Consider the following 26,036-nt stretch of genomic DNA (forward strand, 5'->3'; position numbering starts at 1 on the left):
GACTTTGATTACCATTCTGGCCAAACAAGCAGCAACATAGTTTTAGGACCAAGAAAAAATTGGCAACATCCTTCTAGTTTTTGAAATTTAGACTGTATGTAAGGGACAAAATAAAAAGGTGAATACTAATGATGTAAACCACCAATGAGAAATGCTGTTTGATCAGCAGAATACAGACAGATTTTGTTTTGCCACTGAATGGGTGGTTTACTATTGGGAAGGTAACCATAAATGGATTGGATGCAGGATCTCCTTTTCTCTGTTGGACAGGACAATGCATCCATCCAGTTTCCATGGATCCTTCTACCCAAGTGTTCCCATTTAGTAGCTCATGCTCTGGGTCACTTTCAGGTGGCTAGAGGAGCTACTGTTAGGAACAGGGGCCAGCAAAGTTTTTGCTAGCCTGCTTGCATGTATTTTAATCTGTATACAATTCAAATTGGGTACAATAAAATCAATAAAAACTTAGTCTAGTTACCCTTTGGGCCTTGATTCTAGAGGTCTTGCTTATGTGTTTGTTTAATGTTGTTGTGCACTGGCTTAGCCAAATTGCAATAATGTAATATTGATTTATTTTATATTCCACATTTCTTCCATCATAGTGCTCAGGGTAGCATATACAGAGCTAGTCTGCCTTTTATGCAGGCACTAGCCAGACCCAGATACCAATGTGCTTGGCACGTGGCAGAACATATTAGGAGGATGAGAAGGATGAGTGGTGTGCCCTAGAAATGATGTTCTTTCAAACATTCCCCTGAATTAAAATTATGTTTTGATTTTTGACAGATGTCCCAGATGGATTCCACATTAACCTAAAGAAAACACCTGTGGAAGGAGAAACGCTTGTGTTGTCCTGTTTAGCCAACAAACTTCTATACAAAGATGTTGCCTGGATATTACCAAGGACAGTTAATCAATCAAGAATAAAAAAGCCAGCCACTAAGGAGTATTCCATTGATCTCACTCTCATCGTTAAGAATGTTACACTTGAACATTCAGGTACCTATGCCTGTCGAGCAAAGAACTTGTACACTGGAGAAGATGTGATTCAAGAGAAAGACGTTACAGTCAGAGGTGAGCACTGTAACAAAAAGGCTCTTTTCTCACGGATCCACAAATTTAAGAACGCAAGGAATGATTGTACAACACAACACAATATAAACCATTAAAGGACTCACTAAAAATTGCCAGTTCTCTCGTATAATCTTGATTGATTACTACTGTACATTTTCAAACACGAGAGGTTTGGACACATAGAAGGTGTAGCAATGCAAAAATGAACCAAAAAAGAGTGGAAAAAAACTGAACAGTAAATCCCCAAATCTGGGCTTCCAATTTGGCTCAGAAAGATTATTTCTGCTTAGACAAAGATGTGGAAGGTGGGATTTGGAAGACTTCCCCACCCCCTGCATTGAATTGTGTGTGTTATGTTGTATTGTTCTTTGCAGTCTCCCACCAAGTGCTAATGAAAAACTTTGGACCCACCTTCTCTTCGGCTTTGATATTCAACCTCCTCCCAAGTGCCAAAGCTGGATAAACTGAAAACTTAAAAAAAAAAAAGGCTGGCTTTGGTCACCATTGGACTTTTGATAAGTTAACTTTAAAAGTGCAGAATAAGCACAGCTCAGTTTGAGAGAATGATTGGACTATGGTGTTTTGTTTTGTTTTTACTTTAATTTGCTCCTTGTGGATTTATAAATATTGCCTGCTGAGCAAGTTCTTATGCTTATTTATTTGAAATCATTTTTTCTACACTAAATATATTAATCTTTTTTTTTTAACAATTCTTCTCAGGGAAGGCTCTGAGGATGCAGAATAAGAAATAAACACATTGAAATAAGACACATGGTCTTGGACTGTTTGCATAAATTAGACTATTTAAACCCACCAGAGTTGGATCATCTTTCATTGAAGAAATAAATTGAGAGTGCTTTTTGAAGTAGCCATCCTTTTGGTTCCCTTTAAAATCACACATACACAACCGAGTTGCTGTTAAAAGTGTGTTGACTCTATAGGGAACTCTTTGACCTTGTGACAGAAAGATATTTGGTTATTACAGTAAAACAGAATCACTATGTCCTCCCCCTATTGATAAAGTTTCAGTCAGCACAGAAAAATGTTTAATACCTTTAAATGTAAATTTAAGGCTCTTCATGTGTGGGTATGAGTACATTTGTGTATGAACTTACATATACCTGCCACACATTATTTTGTTTTTATACTGAAATGATAATAGGATTTCACATGGGAATTTTTTAAGGAAAAAACTACTGATGGAGAATTAAAAGTAATTTATCATTACTTTTAAGCATTTCTTATTCTCTTTTGTGATTTTATTTCAAGGTGTTTTGTATAATAAAAATCTGTATAAGGAAGAAGTTACTATTTTTAATAGATCTGATAACTTTATTTTTTTACAATGCGTATCATTATTATATTTTGGAAGGGTGTTCATTTATGATTAATTATGATATAGAAATTTTAGCCAAGCACGTGAGGACCACAATAGCAAGAGCAAAACTGGGAACAAAAGTGGCTTTGCTATTGAAACAAGAGGGTGACAGCATGACAATTTCTTGTGCCTGAGAACTCACCCACCCATTTCCTCCTTTAAGGTAGCAGGACCGTGTCCCCAGCCAAGCTTGTCGTTCACGTGGGAATTGCTTTTGTCAAGTGTGAAGTGGTAAACAATAGCATTTCCCCATCATGCCAGTTTTGTGGAGCCTAAAATGCTCTGAAAACAATTAGCTACCTGGAAGTTGTCAGGGTAAAGAAAAGAATGATTGTTCCTGTCTTGAAATGTCACCTATAGCCTTCTTGTATACAGTAGAACTTTTAAAAATTATTGCCATGGTGGCTCACAGAAAGAATGTAAGTTTCTGTGAAAGAACTTTCAGTGGCTGTTTCCAATGTGGTTATAAAGCCACTTTAGCTATTGGTAATTAGCATTCCTGTGACAGCAAATATTACTGTTTATTTGTGGAAGAAATCAGGAAAAGGCCTCATCTCAGTAGAGATGATATGTGAAAAAACATTTTATAGCAAGATACAGACCGGAGTTTATGAGTTTCTGGTAGCTTAAAAACTAAAATTTAGAAGTTTGCTGAAGAGAACTAAGTTGCAGAGACTCAGTTGACCACATGCTGATTCTGAGCTAGCTCCACAAGATAAACACAAAAATGATTTCCAAATTGATCCAGGGATTTCTTTTAAAAAAATGTTCACCTGTAGAATTAATAGACATTATAGTAAGTCCTAGGAGGAGGAGGGTAGCCTGACCTCTATCACATGCAGTTGACCAAAGCTTCAATAACCATAACTGCAGAGGTGTAAATTATTGTTCCTGTGGTGTTGTCTAAGTCGGAACATTTGAAAGAATCTTGATAGTATCATGTAAAGTGAAGAGCTTAGAGGACTGTCTTTTGCAGCGTGATTGATGCATTGATCCTACTGCCAGTATTACTGCAAATGCACTGGAAAGGGTTGAATATTGTTCTTTTCTGGATGATTTATCATTTCAGTATATGACATGGAGAATAATAACTGTAACATAAGTTTGTATTTCTTTTTAAACTGCATGTTATCAGTTCAATTGTATATTTTACTGACTCATAATTGGTAACTGGTCAGATAATGTAAGCTGCCTTATAATGACATACAAGTGTTAAATTAAAAGAACTGCAAAATAGAGGAGTTTAGAAATGTTGAACATTGTCTTTGTTGGTTATATTGTTTTTGTTGGTTATATTTATGTATAGGTGTTTTTTTTCTGTCTCAGGGTTAATTTTCTTCTCTTTCTTGCTACTCAAAGCCTAGGAGTAGCAAAATCACTGTAACAGAGGTATTTTCTATCTCCTCTGTGGTTCCCTTCATGTTTTGTGATCAGAGTGTACTAAAAGGCCGAAATGTCATCTGTACATGAGAGTTGCACAGAAGTTCACTTTTGATTTTTATGATGAATTGGCCAAATGATTTTTGCTATAAAATAAAACAGAGATTTCTACCCAAGTCAAACGAAAAGAAAAGAGTTAAGCCATTTGGAATGCCTGTGGAAATCCCTGCCTGTTTAGTTCAGAAAACTAAAGAGTAAGGGAAACAGCTATTTCTTGCTTCAACAAAGCATTTCAAAATCAGTTACGTACAGCAGCAACTGTTTAAAAATATGTGAAGAGTGATGCAAGTAATTTTGAGTAAGAAAGTGTTTCTCAATATGGAAAAAATGTGTATGGCTATAAACAAATTAAAATTAATCAGAAATAACAATCAGATTGTGTGACCTCTGATTTGTTCCCCCCATGTGTTTACTGTTTGCCTCAAATGACTTGGTTGTGTTGTTTACCATAATCTTATGGAACACACATTCACACACATGATTGAGTTTATAAGCTTCGAATAGGCAGACCTATTTTCAAATATAATTATTTGTGTGTGGGGGGGGGAGGAAATAAAATAAACAGTCTATGATATGTCACTGTGGAGGAGAAAACATATGGGGTTTTCCTGATTACATCTGGGATGTGCTCTATAGCCACATTTCATATGGGCTATTTTGAAAACAAGTTGCTATACTGCACCAAGTTTAGCATCTAGTTGAGTTCAAAGTAGGTGAAACAAGGTCTGATAGGTACTCTGTTAAGTAACTGGGATTATTCTTAAAACAACTCTTTAATTTAATTTTTAAATATTTTAAATTAAAATCTTGCTCTTTCAAATGAGAGCTGTAATTAGTGAAAATAATGAAAATAGTGCCTCAGTTCTCATAGAAATCCAGCTATCCTACACAGGAAAGAAATTGCCATCACAAAAGAGAGTCAGATGCTGGCCTAGATCTCCCCATTATCCCATGACATATTATTGCCAAAACAAAAAGTAACCACCATGCTGCCCTAAATATCTCTCGTTTTGTCGGATTTTGAAAGCTAATAAGTGTTAAACGTGCTTAGAACCTAGATGGGAAACAGTCACCAAAAACAGGAATCTCCAGGTAGAGCTATAAATGAATCTGGCCTGGAGACCTTGAGAGATGCTCCCACTCCCAGATTTGACAAAACTGGTCTATATAGACAATAGTCTAATTCAATATAAGGGGGCTTTATATGTTTCTAATGAGTTTCGTCAAGCATTCTATTCTGCAAAATAAATATTCCTTGTGGTCACAATAAACACTCACTTAGAAAGCTTTCTAGAGTGTGCACCTGAAGAGTGAAGTAAATGCAGCCAAACTGGAAATTCAGAGAAATCTACTGCAATTTAGTTTGTAATGATTCCTCCCTCCCGCCTCAAGAATCTGCTGTCATATATTCAATCAAGAATGGCCCAGCCATTTGGCAAGAGTAAAAGGGCTGCATCGGGCAGCAGACTCTGGGTGTGATTAGAAGTTTGCAAATTCTGGGCAATTACTTTATTTATTAATGTATTTTTAATAGCCACTGTAAAAGGGAGGTGATTATTGGACTTCTCTATTTAAGATTAGACCAAATAACTTGACTCAGTACTATAAACTTTGAGTTGGGGTGGGATGGGGACACCATTTGCTGCTGGGCTTGGGGACCAAAGTGTTTTATGCTAACATTTTGTACAACAAGTTACCTGAGAGATTCAGTTGCTTCAGTAAATATAATATAAGAAAATATATAAGAAAATATAAGTGGAAGTTGGTTGTCTCAAAGATCTGTATTCAGTGCTGGATCTTTCTTGGTGGAATAGCAGAATCCAGCATAAATGGGTGGGAACAGATGAATGATGGTCCCTTTCCACTACAATCCCCCTGAGCACCACACAAACCTGCTTAAGAGGGCTGGGAAGCTCTCTGGAACCAGTTTTGGACTAACTCTATGGCTGCTGTGGGAAGCCTAACAGACACAAGATCCATGACATGCACCAGTATTGTATTAGATTGAAGTCACAACATACAGTGGACCCTTGTTATACGCTGGGGTTTGGTTCCAAGATCCCCCGTGTATAACAAAATCCATGTATGCTCAAGTCCCATTAAATATAATGACATAGCAAAATGGTGTCCCTTATAAAAAATGAAAAATCAAGGTAAATTTATACTTTTTGGGGACATTTTCAAACCGTGTATGCTTGAATCCGTGTATAAAAAATCCGTGTATAAGAAGGGCCGACTGTAGTTATTTACTTAAGAAAACAGAAAAATCACAAATAGTATGGGAAGGTAGCAGGGATGTAGCCAGGATTTTAGGAAGGGGGGGTCCAGACTAAGTGCCACCATTATTATGGGGCATGGGCATGGCGGTGCAGCAGCACGCACTATTCTTTTTTCTAATGGAAGGGGGGGGTCTGGACCCCAAGGACCCCCCCCCCCCTTTGGCTACGTCCCTGAAGGTAGGGTAAGTTGATAAGAACAATCGAAACAGATAACCACTTTATGTGGCTGATGATTTAATATATTGGCCAGTTTGTCTGAGGAATATTTATTTAGGGAGGGACACCTTTTCATGCCTTACTTTCAGATGTGCAGAAAAACATATAGCAATCCATTTAATTCTAAATTTGATTCATGTTGTATAAAATTAAGGTATTTGAACTGTAGCCTTGAACATGATGGATGGATTTTTATTAAAACACGGTTAGTCTAGATGAATGACTATTAGCAGTTAAACATGGTAGTGGTAATTTGAGAAGTTTATATGCTGCAAAGCTCCCAAAATACAATAAACCTCTACAATGCACATTGGATTAACTTGCTGACATGTCATGGCATTTGGTTCAACCACCCCACTTTTTGATGTCCAACTAACCAATAGCTCAAACTCCCGAAGGCCTGTTTATATTCTCTAGTTTTGAAATGATGTTGGAGCGAGAGAGAAAAACTGAATTATACAATACTAAAAACTGAAAGTGCATTCCCAGTACAAATAGATTGTGGCCTTTTATATCTCCCTATAGTAAAGTAAACATTTGGTGACATTAGCAATTTATTTTTCTGTAACTGTGGTACATTTCCCCCTGGGAACTGAACAAAATTTGTTTTTACATTTTAAGAAAAGCACCAACAGAATACGGCTGAGTTGGCTATTTTGTGTGCTGCTCCCTATAATTTTACTTCAAACTAATTAATAGGTATTATTATCGAAAGGGGGAAGAACCAATAAGATTATTCTTTCCCCAGATTTTTGGTGGAAAAGTTTGCTCATCATCCACAGATTTGTAGCTCTCATTCCCATAGAGCAACACTTCTTTACATCAAACAGTTGAGAAAGCTACAGCATATATAAGACAAGCACAGGATTAAATACAAAGACCCTTATGACTAGGAATGTACTAACTAATCTGTCAATGTGTTTTTTTTAGCCCAGGAAGCACCGTATCTTCTTCGGAACCTCACTGATCAAGTGGTCAACACCAGTCACTCTGTTAGTTTGGAGTGTCACGTTCATGGTGTGCCTGAACCTAAGATATCCTGGTATAAAAACAACAAAGAGATTCTTCAAAAGCCAGGTGAGTCTAATACTTGCCATCTTTTCCTTCCCAATACACTGTATTTTCTTGATTGCCTGCCCCATCATTCATACCCCAATTCCATGTTTCTGAGCAGGGTTGTAAAAATCATCATGTGCTGTTGTATCACAATTTGTGTCACCCCTAGCTAGAGGTTTGGAATCATGGGAACTCCAGTCTATTAAGATCTGGAGGATAATATGTTTCCCACACATAAGACTGGTATAGCTAATTCCTACAACAGTCTGGATATCCTTGTGACTGATAACTGCTTATTAGATGGGAGTTGTGCTTATTTCTGGTGTCGCAAATTCATTTCAGCAACAGAGCCAGCCAGAAGATTTACACTTTCATGTAGACTTTCACCAAACTATTGCATATGAACAAAAATTATAAGTATAATAGATAGAATAAATAAATATTTAATTATTATTATTTTACTAAATCCAGAAATAAGTCACTAGAATGAGTTGCTTCACTTTTCCTCATGTTAGAACTAGCTTTGTGACCATAGTACCAAGCCAGCCACTGTTGTTTCAAAGCTCCATGTTGTTTTTTTAAAATGTATTTATTTTGATTTTGTAGGTTTCTACCCCACCCTTCAAAGACAATTTTTCCAGAGTAGCTTGCAGAGAACAAATGTTGAGGTACTTCCTGCTCCACAGGAAGTAACTGCCTTCTGGAAGTGCCTTAAATGTACTTCAAGGATGTTTAGATCAAATGTATTCTTGGCACATTTTAAAGAACCTTCCAGTATAAGCAATTTGCCAGGTTCTACAACTCTAGCAGCTACCACCCACCCAATAGGTTTAATATTATGTCCCATGTCTCTAGCACCCCTCTCCATTTTGCATGGCATAGCTGTCTTTTAAAAAAATAGTTTTGTTAGGAAGAGTAATACAATATGGTTTCCCTGCAACAGGTATTTGAGACCAATTAACTAAGAAATAGAATGTGAATTCATACATTCATGTTGAACACCAGCTTGAATGCAAGAATGCAAGACTGAATGCCAGCTTTGCCACTCTCCATCAGAAATTCCTTGCTCATTGAACACTAGCATATCAGTGATAAGAACTTCTCCCTCAGATTCTAGTCTTATCTGTGCAGAGAAGTTTAAGGCTTTTTAAAGACGTGCAAATATTCAAAAATGTATTGAATATCAAGGCATCCATTGATATTTCAAATGTCAGTCCTGAGATTTCTGGACATAGGGATCAACATCCAGAATAGTAAGGAGCAAATACGGCATTCCTGACACTCTTCCATGCTGGGGAGGGTGGGTGGGCGGGTGGTAGAATTGCCTTGGAGTTCTCAGGCTCAGGATGGGTTCATCATTAACAATGCAAACTGCTATCAAAGATTGGGTTACGAAACTATGCCAACATCAGTGTGACACATTTAATAGAAAGGGCCACCATGACATATGAAAGCAATGTATCATGAATTTTTAAAACAGAATTTCAGCAAGGGATATTGGGTTTTTTTCCTGTAAGTTTCTTTTTGGAAGTAAACAGCAATTTTGACATATAGGAGAGATGGAAACATGTAGCCCTCCTAGTGTTGACGGCAATACTCATTTTGCCATTGCTTTGTATATTATCCTCATTATTTAAAATGACAGCCATATTCTCTATTGCAATCACATTATAGTCTAAGACAGGTTTTTTTTTTAAAAAAAAGAGAGACTGATAATATCTCTGGGAGAGTTTCTTCATGTCACATTTTGTCACAGACAATCAGTGCTACATCAGTTGGCATCCACCTTCCTATTTGTAGCCATTGACTAACTAAAGTGCGGCTTAAACTGTACTTAAACTGTGCTAGACTATTTGCATTTTGTACACTTCCGTCCTCTCTATTTTCCCAAGTTGTGAGAAGTTTCACAGGAACCCACTGCAACAGATGTGGGAAACACTTGGCCTTCCAGATGTTTTAAACTCTAGCTTTCAGAGACTCTAGCCAGCATGGCCATTAGAAAGGGATAATACCAAGGTACTAGTATAGTGGTATAGTGTCTAGATCAAGGGAAGTAATAGTGCCACTATATTCTGCTCTGGTCAGGCCCCACCTGGAATATTGTGTCCAGTTCTGGGCACCACAATTCAAAAAGGACATTGAGAAACTGGAGCATGTCCAAAGGAGGGCGACTAAAATGGTGAAAGGTCTGGAAACCATGCCCTATGAGGAATGCCTTAGGGAGTTGGGTATGTTTAGCCTGGAGAAAAGAAGGTTAAGAGGTGATATGATAGCCCTGTTTAAATATTTGAAGGGATGTCATATTGAGGAGGGAGCAAGCTTGTTTTCTGCTGCTCCAGAGACTAGGACCTGGAGCAATGGATGCAAGCTCCAGGAAAAGAGATCCCACCTCAACATTAGGAGGAACTTCCTGACAGTAAGGGCTATTCGACTGGAACAAACTCCCTCGGAGAGTGGTGGAGACTCCTTCCTTGAAGGTCTTTAAACAGAGGCTGGATGGCCATTTGTTGGGGATGCTTTGATTTGGATTTCCTGCATGGCAGGGGGTTGGACTGGATGGCCCTTGCAGTCTCTTCCAACTCTATGATTCTACCAGATCCTGACAGATCTTGAAAGCTAAGCTCTGGTTAGCTAAACTCTTTTCAGGTGTGATTAGTACTTGGATGAGAAGCTACCATCAAATACCAGGTGCTGTACGCTATATTTCAGAAGAAGGAAATGGCAAAACCAGTTTTCTTGCCTAAGAAAACCGTAGAAAATTCATTAGGTTGACATCAATTGACAGGCAATGTAAAGACACATAAACACAGAGACTACAACATCTGGAAGGCCAAACAGCCAGTTTTCTTGCCAGTAAATTTCAATTTTATGCCAATTATGTAATATTTGATATTGAACTATATTGAACAGGCAGAAGTAGGTACATACCTCTGGACAGAGTATACTACTCATAACTGGCAGTAGGTTTTTTAAAGCAATATAGGCTTGAAGACCAGCTGGAAAATTTCAAGTATTTGTTTCCTTGCTGGCTACGTTCTGATGCCCTATACTGTTTCTTTTCAGCCACCATCTAAATGGCCAAGTATGACATATCTAGTAGCCACTAACCATCAGCAGCCACCAGGCAGAGGTCTTCCAAAATGAGTGCCCATTAAATAAATATTTTTCATTATTAAGTATATAAAAGACTATTAAATATTTTTTTTAAAAAAAAGTATATAAAGACTAGAAAACAGTACTCCCTATTTTTCTTGAAGGACACCTAACAATCTGGTTGACTGGTCTGCAGTTCAGACTTCCTTTAAACGAAGATTCACTTGGACAAGAAAAGTTTCACATTTATGCACTATTCCTATACATTTAAATGTTTTTCATTCTACAGGTATAATACTAGGCCCAGGAAGCCAGAGTCTGTTGATTGAAAGAGTGCAAGAGGATGATGCTGGCCAGTACCAGTGTGTAGCTAGTAACCTGAAAGGGGCAGTGGAGAGTTCAGCCTATGTCAGCATTCAAGGTAAAGTATTGCATGTTAAGGATACTATTAACAGTGGGTACTCTTTGGTTGGTGTTTCCTCTTCTATTTGCTTATAAGTTCCTATCTGCTTTCCATAGACGATCTTGATCGTCCTAGAGAAGCAGGTAAGTAGCTTGTTGACAGTGTGCAATATTTTTAAAAAACAAAGTCTTAACAAGGGAAATGCACCAGGTCAAGAAGAAAGCCAAAGGGAAATGCTAGATGAGAATTTGTTTATACTAACCCGAAAATAATCATTACTGCAACCCAATGAGCATAGGGTCAGGGTAGAAGTAGGGTGTATATTTAGCCTTGTTAGAGACATAGACTTGCTTCATTTCCTGCTCCAGACTGCTAGAGGCCAGGATTAAATATATTTATCATTTTTGTGTCTTTGATTTCAATACAGAGTAATACAACTTGAGGTTTGTCCAGTAACTGAAAATATATTTATAGATTTATTTATTGTCTTTTTCCTGGTTTTTAATATCCACCTTAAAAAAAGAAACATGATAGAATTCTTAATTTTATAATATCATATGAAACAAGTTCTTATGACTGGGTGCTCTAATTATAATGGAAGGTTTCTCCCTTTGCTTGTACTTGCTCTCAGAAGAGATTGGGGCTCCTCTATTGAGCAACCCCAAATAGCCTCTTGGTTTCCCCTTTCCTATAGTTTAAGTAGGGTCTAGAGTCTATGATGGGTAAAATTTCAATGATGTTCAGTGACATAAGATAAGCATTTAATTCCTTCTCTATCAAGGAAGTGCTTCTGTATACAAATAGACAACTGCATCTAAGGCACTACTTTCATCCAAAGAAAATTTAATTCAGTGATGCTTCTCTTAGAATTTTTCATTGCTTAGGGAACTGGGAAATATGTAACATTATACAGAGGCCAACTGAGTCATATAAATATGTAATAAAACCAATATTTTAGCTGAGCATAAAGATAATGTATGCACCCCACCTGCAGGAGTAATCCTAGTGGTTTCAGTGAGAGTACACCACTGAATTGCCCCATAGTGTGATAAAGTTGAAAGGAAGAAAACAAAACAATTTGTGTTTCAAGCAGGAAGGAAGCTGTCTGCTCTTTGTATTTCCTTAAAAATATATTTAGTCTTTACTGACAAAACTAAGTGCTATCTTTTAATCAAAAAGGGATGAATCATAGACTCATAGAATCGTAGAGCTGGAAGAGACCTCAATGCCCATCCAGTCCAACCCCCTGCCATGCAGGAACACACAATCAAAGCACTCCAGACAGATGGCCATCCAGCCTCTGTTTAAAAACCTCCAAAGAAGGAAACTCCACCACTCTCTGACTCAGCTTGTTCCACAGCCAAACAGCTCTTAGGAATTTATCACATGGGGAAAACTGGAAGAGCCGATGGTTAATCCAGGGTCATCCAAGGTATTTCACGTAATTTTGCAAAAGAATTTCAAATAACATCGCACACAATCCAAATGCAATTATGAGTCATCCCGGGAATAACTGCATTTGGGAAAATATAGAATTTATAAATCCTTTTCCACTGCAAATTCGCAGTCAATTTGCATTTGCGTTAGTATGAAATGCATCTCTAGTTTGGCCATGGGATTGCTCCCATTAGAAACAAACTACAATTCCCATGATCCTTTGTTGCGATTTTCCTTCCTGTACTCCCTGGCTGCCGAGAGGAAAGCAGCTGTTTTTGGAGAAACAGCGAAGGGGGGGAGGTGAAGATGAGGAGCCTGAGCATGCCTCCTCCTTATTCCTTTCCACCTTTAACTCGGTGTGTGTGTGTGGGGGGGGGGGGTCCTTGGAAGAATTACAAAATCTTCCAGCCATGATCCTCTCCTCCCTGCACATGTGCAAAAACACTAATTCACAGTGAAGAAGCCAATGGGTACATACTCATGTGATGAATTCATTTGCATTCGCACCACTTTTTCTTTTGGATGGACACTGTGTTTGTGCGTATGGTAAGCTACTATGTAATTTCGTGAATTTTCGCATTGGCCCCACTTTTTTCTTCTTTAGGGACGGTGATACATTCCTCCGTGTGAAAAAGTTCTTAGTGTCAAGAAGTTCTTCCCAATGTTTAGGTGGAATCTCTTTTCCTGCTGTTTGCTGTATGTCCTATGGACTATTCAGATCACGAAAATAATCCAGGATGAATCTGGGATGAAACTCTGTTGTTCACATGCATCACAAATGCACCCAATTAAATTTTTTGGGGGGGAGGCTGCCAAAGTCAGGATAATTAATACCAAGGGTTTTTCCTGAGTTTTTCTAAAAGATTTGAATTCTCAGAAGTGTGAAAAACCAATGTGAATAAACTTAGAATTAAACTCTGCATGCCTTGAATGTGTTTCGAATACATATGCACCATTGACTCTATGTTTATTCAAGTGCTGGCATGTGTGAGCAACCGAACTCACAGAGATGTGCAGAGATGTGGTTCCATAGTATTAATAACAAATCCAGAATGTGTGAGTGAGGGTATTCGCATTGTTCCACTAAAAAAAAAATGTTTGGATGATCCCTTATTGCTCCATCTTCAATGTGATATCTCCTCAAATATTTAAACAGGGCTATCATCTCAACTCTTAGAATGAAGAGTTGATTCAGAAAGTGCTCAATAATTAAGTTGCCTGATTTATCCATCAACGTAGGATTGAAGAACAGAGTATGGAAAAGTTACTTTTGTGCACTACAGAACTTAGCATTTCCTGAGATATATAGTTGAAATAGTACCTTTTGTGAACCGTTTTGAAGACTGGAGGATATGGAAGTGCTATTTCATGTTCTAATTTATTTTATGCACAAATTAGCCACCATCTTGAAGGGAGAGAGAGGGGCAGGCGAGCTCCAACTGCCTTGCCTGGAAGAAGGCAAGCCCTCCCTTCAGCCACCATCTTGAAGGGGAGAGAGGCAGGCTAGCTCCACCAGGCCTGCCTGGAAGAAGAAGAGCCCTCCCATCATCCTCCATCTTGAGGGAGAGAGAGGCAGGCGAGCTCCACCAGGCCTGCCAGGAAGAAGCAGAGTCCTCCCTCCGGTCCATCTGCCTTGGTCCAGGCCTCAGAGGGAGAGAGGAATGCTGGACCTGATCCCTTCCCCCCCTTACCATTCCCTTCTCCTTTTGTGTCGTGTCTTTTAGATTGTAGTAATAATAATAATAATAATTTGTTTTATTTATATACCGCTATTCCAAAGATCATAGCGGTGAACAGCAAGTAAGCTAATTAGCAAGTAAGCTAATTTGCCCCCAACAGTCTGGGTACTCATTTTAGCGACCTCGGAAGGATGCAAGCTTGAGTCGAGCTTGGGCCCTTTTGCTGGTCTTGAACTCGCAACCTTGTGGTTTTGAGTGAATGGCTGCAGTACAGGCATTTAACCACTGCGCCACCAGGGCTCCTGCGGGCAAGGAACTGTCTAGTTAAAACATAATAATAAATGTAAGCCGCCCTGATAGCCATTAGGGCTGAAGGGTGGGATATAAATACCTAAATAAATAAATAAATCTGTATTTAATAATAATAATAATAATAATAATAATAATAATAATAATAATATATTTATATCCTGTCCTTCCCTTTGGATCAATATCATTCAGAAAGCGACTGAAAATGAATTGTTCAATGTCATTGGCCCACAGACATGTGGTGCAACCACACATGGACTACTACATATGGTTCTGATTGCTAAATCTCAGAAAAGATATTGTAGAGATGGAAAATGGGTAGAATTATCAGAAAGCTGGAGCTACTCCCCTTGAAATATTTACAAGATTTCTTTAATTTAGAAAAATTTAGTTTAGCAAAACAAAGAGAGCAAGGAGACAGGAGTTCCATGGGGAATGATGGGATACAAATCTTGAGGAATAAGATGAGGATGGTGTATGCTGAGAACGAGTGTGGTGTAGTGGTTTGAGTGCTGGACTAAGACTTTGGAAGATTAGGGTTCAAATCCTCACTTGGCCATGGAAACCTATTGGGTGACATCTGGCAAGTGAGTCCCTCTCAGCCACAGAAGAAGGCAATGGTAAACACCCTCTGAAAAATTCTGTGGAAAACAACAACAACATGATATGCTCGCCCTAGGGTTGCCATAAATCAGAAACAATTTGATGGGACACAATAAAACAAAACAAAACAAAGCAATCATGTCTATTGAGTGTGCTTTCTTATATGTGTGGGATACCCTCTTTTTTATTCTGCATTTGAGAAGGAACTTGGAAAATAGTTTTTAAAATAATTAGCTACAACTAATTATATTGCATTTTAATCAGTTTGTTTATTTCATGATCTTTTTTTCATTGCCTATAATTTCTAAATGTCTATTCCTTCTGGAATTCTGATTATTGCCTCCCATACACAAAAGTTTCTCTAGAACAGGAAGGGCTAACTCTTTCAAAAAGTGCTCTTTTGTTCTTTTAAAATTGACCCACTGTATAGATACCCCACTCACTTCCACCACCCTCTGAAGATGGCAGCCACAGATGCAGGCAAAACTTCAGGAATAAATTATTCCAGAACACAGCCACATAACCCAGAACCCCACAGAAAACTATGGACACCAGCCGTGAAAGCCTTCGACTTCACAATCTATGACATGTTCATTCTTAACAATCAAGGTCAGAATCCTGTTGAGGCCTTAGTTCTTCATAAGTGGATTTAAGTGCAGGAATTAGAATGGCACAGTTGCTTAAAATCCCTATCAATTAGAGAGCTGTTGTCCTCTACTATGTTGCAGAGCTAGCCAAGCATCCTATTTGCACATAAATGTGCCATGCACATCAGTGCATGATATACATCTTGTGGTTTTGCCAGTGTCCTGATACACACCTTCACAATTCAGTACAAGGGTTTCTTAGCACCTCTGCTACATAGCTAGGTATGTGTAAAGTGAAGCAATGTTAACAGGTCATATAAAATTTCCATATAGAATTTTGGTGCACATATCTAACAAGCCCACTCTTCTTTGTACCCATCTTGCCATAATTGTATAATTAAAAGTGGGTGGGAAAAAAGCAAAATGGGAGGAGAGCAGAGAGAGAGAGGGAGAAGCCAAGAGTGAAAGATGGGGACAGGAACTTTTTGCTTTAATATCTAGAGCATAACACTGTGTGAGCAACAGGGATGGAAAGAATTTTCAAAGGCTTAAGGCAAGGGGATGAACCAGGAGTAGTTGGAAAACTCTAACATGGAAAATTTTCCCATTCTTGTTCTACCCCCACCACCACCACCACCACTTGTCCCAAGTCTTTGAATAAGCTATATTATGCCCAGTCTTACATTTCTTCTCTCTCTGTTCCTCCCAAGCTTATTCATGATGTGGCTGATGGAAAGATGGGGGCCCACTAAGCAAGGAGGATGGTTGCCAGCTATATTCCAGTAGCTGGTACTCTATGATAATATCACCCTCTGAGAAGTCTAGATGGTCCCTGGGAGGTCTCAGAGGATCCTTGAATTGGGCATGGATAGAGGTAGCGTGTCCCTGTTAGTGCTCTTAGACATCTCAGCGGCTTTCGATACCATTGACCATGGTATCCTTCTGGAATGCCTGAGGGAGTTGGGAATCGGGGGCATTGCGCTCCAGTGGTTCCGTTCCTACCTTTCAGGTAGATTCCAGATGGTGCAGCTGGGGGACATGTGCTCCGATAGGAGGGCACTTACATCTGGCATCCCTCAGGGAGCCATTCTGCTCCCCATGCTATTTAACATTTACATGAAACCGCTGGGAGAGATCATCTGGAGACACGGGGCGCGGTGTTATCAGTACGCTGATGACACCCAAATATGTTTCTCTGTGTCTCCGACTGATGTAGTGACCAGGGATGGCATCTCTCCTCTAGATGCCTGTCTGCAGTCAGTGATGGGCTGGATGAGGGAAAACAGACTCAGCTTAAATCCAGAGAAAATGAAAGTACTCGTGATAGGTTCCCTGGGCCCGGGGATGGAAATTTGTCCACCTGTCCTAAATGGGGTCACGCTTCCCCTGAAGGACTCTGTTCGCAGTCTGGGGGTGCTTCTGGACTCGTCGCTCCACCTGACATCTCAGGTGGATGCAACAGTCAGGAGCACTTGTTATCAGCTTCGGCTGATACGCCAGCTGCGAACCTACCTGGGCCGGGGGGACCTTGAAACGGTGGTACACGCTCTGGTAACCTCTCGGTTGGATTTCTGTAACGCGCTCTACATGGGGCAACCCTTGTAACAAACCCGGAAGCTGCAATTAGTGCAGAACATGGCAGCCAGGCTGGTCACTGGATGCCCCAGGACCAACCATATAACACCGGTTTTACAAGATCTACACTGGCTGCCCATTCGCTTCCAGGCGCAATACAAGGTGTTGGTTATTACCTATAAAGCCCTAAATGGCTTGGGCCCAGGGTACTTGGAAGACCGCCTCTCCCCATATAATCCGCCCCGCACTCTCAGGTCAGCCGGGAAGCAATTGCTGAGAGTTCCAGCTATGAAATACTCTGTGACTGCACAAAGGGCATTTTCCAGCTCGGCCCTGCAGCTCTGGAACTCCCTTCCCGGTGAGCTCCGCTCGGTCACGTCCCTTGACTCATTCAGGAAGAGGCTAAAAACCTTCCTCTTCCAACAGGCTTTCCCCCAGACAATGTAACATCTGCTTTCTCCCCGATGTATTGTTGCACCTGCACTTTATGCTAGCCACTGTTGTGCTTTTAATTTTGTAATTTTTTATCCTGTTTTTAACTTGTTTTATTGTATTGTTTGCGCTTTTATATATGAATACTGTTGTAAAATTTGTACACTGTTGTACTTGCTGTAACCCGCTTTGATCTGCAAAGGAAAAGCAGGATACAAATAAACAGATTATTATTATTATTATTATTATTATTATTATTATTATTATTATTATTATTACCATGCAACAGCTATCAGAACATAGCCAGCAATAAAGAGAAGATTGAAAGGAGGCATGATTTCGCTCTTTAAATATCTAAGGGGCTGTCACAGAGAGGTGGAGACAAATTTGTTCTCTGCTTCCCCAGAGGTTAGGACCAGGTCTAATGGTCTTCAGTTATCAGAGAGTAGATTTTGACTGAACATTGGAAGGAAATCCTTGATAGTTTCAGACAAAATAATTTAAGTGAAAATAAAAGAATGAATACTGGATTACTACTCCAAAGAAAATTCAGATCAAATGTCAAACCCAAAATAATAACAGAAGCCCTCTGAAATTCCAACTTATTAAATAAATACAATTTTTCCTGTTACCTAAATAGACCTGTTTATTAAAACCCTACAAAAGGGAAGGGATATTTATTTAGCTCATTTATATCCCTCCTTTCTCCTAACATGGTACCCAAGCCATCTTACCACAGTTTTTTTAAAAATACAAGTAAAACTTTGGAGCTTATTCCATTAACAGATACACCGGCTTATTTCTTCTGGCTTGAATTTAGGATCTGGGATGCCCCTGGATATGATCATACCTAAATTGTCACCTATCTAGCTGGGATACGTCGCTTGGATGCATCCTGGGTCGAAGTCTCGCTCAGCCAGCTCTTTTTCGAAGTCAGGGAACTTCCAACTTCAAAAATTGGCCAGCTGAGTAAGGCTTTGAAAGATATTGTTCCACATAGTGTCACAAGGTCTGGAGAGCTCATCCTAACTAAGTAGCATATCTCCTAATGGTTGAGGATAGCAGTGGACTGACTTTTGTGGGGCAACTAATGAAAACTCATGTGGTTCTGTTGGGTAAAACCTATCACATTACAGAAAGCACAGAGGTTTTGAAGATCTCTGATGAAGTACAATAATCCCCAACAAAGAATTCAGGCAGTCTCGTGTAAGTGGAATTACCTTTCTCACATAGTTGAAGTTCATAAGCTCCTGGCACATTCACACTTTCTTTTATGAATGGATCCTTACCAGCAGGGCAAGTGCCTTAGATTTTGAACTGCTCTTAGTCAAAGTAGACACAATACCAAAGCAGATGTAATTGGAGCAATGACCATGGCTCAAAATAAGGCTGCTTCACTTGTTCATATGACTTGGAATTAATGTTAGCTGCTACCTTTTAAAGAGTTTCTTATTTGAGATTAATTATTTTTGGATTTGTTAGTAAGAGGAAATGAGGTTTAAGCAGATCCTGCCTTGGAGACCCTGGTGACTAAATGTCAGGAATGGAGTGGCAGAAAGACACCCAGCATGTGAATAACTGTTTTGTCAACTCACTCAGAAGCAGGCAGCATAGATCTGTGAGTTAGCCAAGGACCCCACAAGGAAGATAATAATCGTTCCTTTCTCCTTTGCCAAGAATGATGTGAGCCAGAGGCCCAAGAAACAAGAGGAGAGACAGAGAGTTCATGTTCCAAACTCGTTCTTGCTGATCCCTTTATGCGTACTGTCTCACTGATGTTGTTGTGTCAAGACGACATTTAAAGAGAATGTCAGAGGAAGAGGGTAAGAACATGTCTGTGGAGAAGCTGCATATAGTGCCGTGACACAGTCACAAGAACTGAAAGTGTCTTCTACTTTGGAAAGGTTTTATGAGTATCGGAGTTGCTGGATGGGGGAGATATTTTGATGTTCGTGTTTTGGTGGAAAGTGCTGCGTTTTCTTTAATGTTTTCCAGATTTAGATTTCCCCCCTTTTGTTTGTGCTACTTCTACGCTAGATATGACCCCCCACACACACACACACGCTCACATATTTACTTCAGATTATGACCTCATAGAACCTTTTACTACAGGACAATTGCTTTTGTGCTACACAGATAGGATCCAGCTTTTTTTGGTGAAGGCTGCAATGACAACATGGTGTGCTAAACAGCAAGTAGCCAAAATAAGGTATGAGGAAGGACATCAGTACTGAAAAGGGAACTGGGCTGTTGCACTGGTGTAAAAGTATGCTGAGATGTTGGCTGGTGTCACAGTTCAAGAAAATGCAATTTCTCCACCTGGAATGTCACATAGCAGCATTAGGCAAGAGTTTTGAACAGACTGCAGGTGTGCTGGAGTCCTATTAATATGTGACTCTGTATAGATTATGCATGAATCAGTGTGCCCTTGATAGAGGAAAGCTTGCCCATGAACAGCTGGACTTGTCTATTGAGTCAGACATTGTTTTTATCTAGACCATGACCCTAATGTGTGTAGCACTTCCTTGAAATAAAGTAAAGGCAAGTGTGGGCTTCACATTCTGAGCTATCTTGACAGAATGCAATGTTTATAGCACAAATGTTATAAAACACACAGAGTCTCATATTCTACTGCAGCTTTACCTTACCTAGTGTTCTCCAGATGTTATGCACTACAACCCTTTCCATTTTTGGTCACTAGACATATTAGATGGGGCTGATTGAAAATGCAGTCCAAAACATCTTGGTCTCACCAAGTTAAGGATGGCTGTCCTACTAGATGACTATCATGGAGTCATGGGGTCAGCATCATGTTTTTCTTTCCCCCTCTAACTCCTCAACTTTCGATCCAGTAACTCTCCTCAGAAGATTAAACCAAACATTGTTCAGTACACACCTTGACTAATCCCAAACCATCAGGGATTAATCTATTGCCTTATAATACCACCCCCTTCAGTTAAAGTAAAGAACAACAGAGTGGTAGCATATAGAGCTCACCTACCTTACCCTGCACATTAAAGAAGGGAATACATTTGTTTTAGGAGGAATCACATAATACATACAGGAAAGGCACATGCAAAAATAAATGGAAATTGCTTAGATAAATGCCTTTGATATTGCTTACCAGCAAAAATCAAATACCAGGTCAGTTCCTCAAATTTATTTAATTAATTTCTATGCCGCCTTTCTCCCAGGCAAAAAATGGCGCTCCTCAGCACTGAACAGGGATGGCCTGGTGCTGGGCGCCAGAATGGGGCCTTTTGGAGGGCGCTTTGTGTGCAATAAAATCTGTTTTTTCTTGGTCGCACGTGCACATGAGCATCCCCTTCCCATGCCCATAATGGGGGGGAAAATGGGGGGAATAAAATTCTAGGTGCTGTAGGCTATATTTCAGAGGAAGGAACTGACAGAACTACCTCTGAGGATTCCTTGCCAAAGAAAACCCTCTGAAATGTGTGGGGTTGCCATAAGTCAGCTGGTGACATGAAGGCACACACACACACACACACACACACACACACACAGTGGTAGGCTTATAACAGCCTGTCACAAAATATGACATCTCTATGCTACATGCAAAGTAAGAGAAATGTGAGGTAAGTGCTGTCAAGTGTTGAGCGATTCATTTGAATGAGGAAAGATACAGTATAGTGATGCTTCCACACCCTCTGGAGCAGTCTGTCAGGAATTGGGAAATTCCTTTAAAGCAGGCCTCTACAGACCTTTCTGGCTGTTGTCACGACTGAGCAACAGCATCTGGCCAGGAAGCAGGAAGAAAGTGGGAAGGCTCCTGTTGTGTAAGGCAGCCCAGGAATTCACCGGAATTTGGGATCTGTCAGTTTGCAATCTGCAAATTTGAGAGCAAAAATGGAAAGTGGTCTTTTTGAAAATGGAAACTAGTAATGTTAAGTTACCAGTCTTAGACAATGTAGGATATTTTTAAGTTTAGTGAGAATGAAACTGAAATGGTCTTGTGGATGGGGTCTGAGTGATGTTAAGAGGTAAGGAGTTGCTGGGTGGATATACATCTAGGCAGGTGATGGGAGTCAGCATGGTGTCATGGTTTGAGCATTGGACTAGGATTCTGGAGACCAGGGTTCCAATCCTAGCTTGGCCATGGAAACCCTGTGAGTGACCTTGGGCAAGTCACAGTCTCTCAGCCTTAGAGGATGGCAATGGTAATCCCCCTCTGAAGAAACTTGCCAAGAAAACCCCATGATAGGTTCGCCTTAAGGTCTCCATAAGTCAGACATGATTTGAAGGCACACAACAACAACAACAATAACAGCAACAACAACAATGGGCTGTCCCACAGATCTGTGAATATAGCTCCATTCAGTGGTTAATGGTTGTAATAATGAGAAGAATTGCTGCTTGAGAACAATACCATACTTTTTAACTGTTCCAGTTTGGCAGGGTAGTGTAGTAGTTTGAGTGCTGGACCATGATTCTGGAGCCAGGGTCTGATTCCCTGTGCAGCTATGAAACCCATTGGGTGACAAATCACATGCTCCGAGCCTCAGGGGAAGGAGGTGGAAATTATCCTCTGAACAAATCCTGCCAAGAAAGCCCCATGATAGGGTTGCCTTAGGGTCGCCATAAGTCGGAAATGACTTGAACAACAAGAAGTCCTGAATAATCTTCCTCACTCTGTTTTAAAATGTCCCAGTTTCTCTCTCTTCCCACTTTCCTCCTTTGTTCTCAGCTTAATTCAATTGAAGCAAACAGAATTCAAACATAAAAAGTGGGGATGGGATGGGAAGCGAAAGGAAAGGAAGGGCAGAATCTTGCCCTTTCCATAGACTCTGGCAAAAGCACACTTCTGCTGCCTCATCCACTTTGTGTGTTACTCCTCACCACTGAATCTTCCACATTAAAATACTGTAGCATGTCCTGTGAGTTTGTGATTGCTCTTGAGCTTTCCAGGTGCCTGGGACGACATGGTTTTGTTGCTTTATAGAACTGATTATGAAGTGATTATTTCAGGGCCATTAAGTTGAAAACAGTGAAGTGTAGCTTTCAAAATTCGCTATGCTTTGGTGTGGGAATATTGCTGGCAGTAATCCTAGCAACCGGAACCCACAACTCCTTCACTGTTGAGCACTTTTTAAAATTTATTTCAATATTTATAGGCTATATTTCAAAGTTACCCCTTCCAAAGGGGTTCACAACATATTACATATTACAGATATAAAATCATCAAACTGAACGCAACACATTCAAAATTAGAACTTCAGCAACAGCTGAAAACAGTATCAGGAGAATAAGATCTTAAGATCATTGCAGTCTTAGTATCACTTAGAAACTGAAATGGAAAATAACTGCTAATCAGAGTAAACATAATACTGGGTTGGAAGGATTTATGATGTGATTACTTACCTATGTTCCTATGTTCTTAGTGCTGCCATATCTGTTATACTGTGTCTCTATCTATATGCCTATATATCTCCATCTCTATATATAAATAGCCACAAAATAAAGTTGGGCATTTGTTGCACTGTGTTGCATGTAATAAACAGGGATTATGAGAATTCAATTTTGGATATAAATTTTTATATATATATATATATATATATATATATATATATATATATAAAATATTTCACTGCTTGCAGGCCTGAACCCAGCCTCTCTGTGGAAGTACATAATTTTTTGATCTTAAAATGCAGTTCTTACAAAGCAATTCTTATAATGCAAAACAATAAAGAATACATAAGAAAAAAATGCATGTCAGTGGAAAATATATAATTGCTAAAATACACACCAGCATGTTTTAGTCACTGGGAGAAAACTGGGCATAACTGAAAAATGTGCCCTCATATGCTTGAAAACTATGCACAGAAATATAAGGAAAATAAATGCTTATCCCAAGTAGGAACAAGGTTCAACATGAAAATTAGAAAGTCTTGGTAAGTTTGCATTTTGTTTATTCACACATGTATATGGGATTGTCCAGGGGACAGCCATATTTTCCACTACTCTTTAAAAAACTTTTAAAAACTCTTGAAACCACTATGTATTTTAATCTTCCTTCAGTATTCTGTGCCAGATTTTAACAGAAAGCCAAATTACTGTTTATTAAAAATGTTATTTGATTTTTTTCAGGAATTTCAGAGAGCTCAAACCTGGAGTTAATAACACTGACATGCACGTGTGTGGCTGCAACACTCTTCTGGCTTTTATTAACACTCTTCATACGTAAGCTAAAAAGGGTAAGGAATAAGCCTCCTTTTTTAAAAAAAATGCCATAAAATGTTCTATCATTGCATTGTATCATTTCTGGACCAGAATGAACATGCATACAGTAAAGGAATGTAGAAAGGGTGGCAGAATGAGAGCACACACACACACACCGTGCCCCGAATAAAACCTCTACACCTCCCCATTTTTTTCAATTTTGAAATTTTTTTCAATCCCTAATTTTCTAGCATTGCAAAGAATGAAACATTAGAAATTATTTCCACCTGGAACTCTTATATTTGGACTGTTTCATTCCATCAGTAATTTTGCTTGAACCTTTTCTTTGGAGGTGTAAAACTGCACCTCACATTATTAAAACTGAAGTTTTAAATCTGAAGGAAAATTTCATTGGGGCCAGAATTTTTATTTCCAGGACAGTGCTCTCATTTTGACCCCTACAGAGGTACACCTTTGATGAGGTGGACTGTATATAAACAAGCTTCATTTATATAACACTTCATACTGCCTATGCAGTGTCTAAGCAGTTTACAACTGTAAGCTAATTTGCCCCCAACAATCTGGGTACTCATTTTAGCGACCTCGAAAGGATGCAGGCCTGAGTCAAGGTTGAGCCCTTTTGCTGGTCTTGAACTCGTAACGTTGTGGTTTTGAGTGAGTGGCTGCAGTTCAGGCATTTAACCACTGCACCACTGAAGTCTGATGTGCCATTGCACACCACAAACTGAACCCCAGGATGCCACTGAAAAATGGCATTTCAAATACGTGTGTGTGTGTGTGTGTGTGTGTGTGTGTGTGTGTGTGTGTATACATGCATCGATGTATGCACATATGGCACTTATCACCTCTCAGCCCATCAGGGGCCCAGAAGTGGTGTACACTGGATAAAAATGTTTAAAATATTAAGTACATGGCTGAAAACAATTTAAAACAAACTTAAACTGTTCTTTAAAAATAGTTCTAAAACCAGTGACAATTTTAAAGAACAGTTTAAAATTTGCCAGAACAGCCATCTCTAATGTTAATAGTCAAAGGTCATCTCCTCTGCCCAACAGAAATTCAGATGTGGATGTGGCCAACCTGAGCTGCTTTTGGAGGGAATTCCATAGTCAGGCTGTTGCCACAGAGAAAGCCCTGTCACTTGTACTCACCACCCTGGCACTGTGAAGTGGTGTGCTGAAGATCTCAGATTTCCAGGCAGGCTCAGCTGGGAGGAGACAGTCTTTCAGATATTTCAGATATTCTGGCTGCAAGGCATTTAGGGCAATTTCCTGTAGGTACAAACTGCTATGCAAAACCAGTGTCTTCCAGCACCTTAAATTCTAACATATTTATTGCAAGTTGCAACGAGGCTTTCTCAGCCATGATATAAACTCAACTATAGCTCCATCTGTACTGCAGAAATCATCCAATTTGACACCACTTTAACTGCCATGGCTCCATGCAATGGAATTCTGGGAATTATAGTTTTGTGAGATGTTTAGCCTTCTCTGTCAGAGAGCGCTGCTGCCATAACAAACTACAAATCCCAGAACTCCATAGCGTTGAGCCATGGCAGTTACAATGGTGTCAAACGGGATGATTTCTGCAGTGTGGATGCAGCCCATGACACAGTCCAGGTGTGGATAAAACATATTATTGAGATGTTATTGGACTACAACTCCCATCATTTCTCATCATTGTGGATAAGGCTGATGAGAATTGGAGTCCAGCAATATCTGGAGGGCCATAGGTTGCTCACCCTTGATGTAGACAATCCATTTCAAAAATGTTTTAGAGCAGAGTCTTGCCTATCTTTTAAATAAATGTGTAAGTCTTTAAGGTGTCATAAGAGTTTTCATAATTTTGTGTATAATGTTCTAACACCACTGCTTTGAAAGAGATGTGATGTTCTGCCATTTATCCCATGTGCACATGGTAGTATTACCCAACGCATCTGCCAGTTGACAAACTAAGCAAGCAACACAGCTTGGAGCAGATACTTTTTGTCTACAGTTCCCCAAATCCTCACTCAACTTGGACAGTGTTCATACTATCTTGGGAGATTCTATGAGTTATAGTGCAAACTGTAACTTTTCCAAGCTCTGTCAGTGAGTATGGAATTAAAAGTTCAACTGCGGCCAATAGTGATGATGGAAGGACCACTATGATGTTACAGTTTTGTGTTTTAAAATGTTGTTGTGTTTACTAAAAAATTATGATAAAACATGATTAGGTATGTAATATAGAGCATTGTAAATGTAATACAGGAAGACTGAGTAAATGATATGTTTGGAA

General features: G+C 39.4%; 1 protein-coding gene across 1 annotated transcript in view; it reads left to right on the forward strand.

Moving 5' to 3' along the window:
• LOC149319904 (vascular endothelial growth factor receptor 1-like) overlaps positions 1-26,036 on the forward strand; it is a 127,467-nt gene that overhangs the window by 65,292 nt on the left and 36,139 nt on the right. Inside the window, exons 11-14 of the mRNA XM_089512568.1 lie at positions 787-1,074; positions 7,318-7,464; positions 10,826-10,957; positions 23,667-23,773. Of these exons, the coding sequence (XP_089368694.1) occupies positions 787-1,074; positions 7,318-7,464; positions 10,826-10,957; positions 23,667-23,773 (674 nt within the window). The remainder of the gene's footprint in view (positions 1-786; positions 1,075-7,317; positions 7,465-10,825; positions 10,958-23,666; positions 23,774-26,036) is intronic.

This window comes from Sceloporus occidentalis, unplaced genomic scaffold (assembly GCF_023333645.1).
Source record: "Sceloporus occidentalis isolate IW3139 unplaced genomic scaffold, rSceOcc1.0.p SCAF_2, whole genome shotgun sequence".
Taxonomy (NCBI): domain Eukaryota; kingdom Metazoa; phylum Chordata; class Lepidosauria; order Squamata; family Phrynosomatidae; genus Sceloporus; species Sceloporus occidentalis.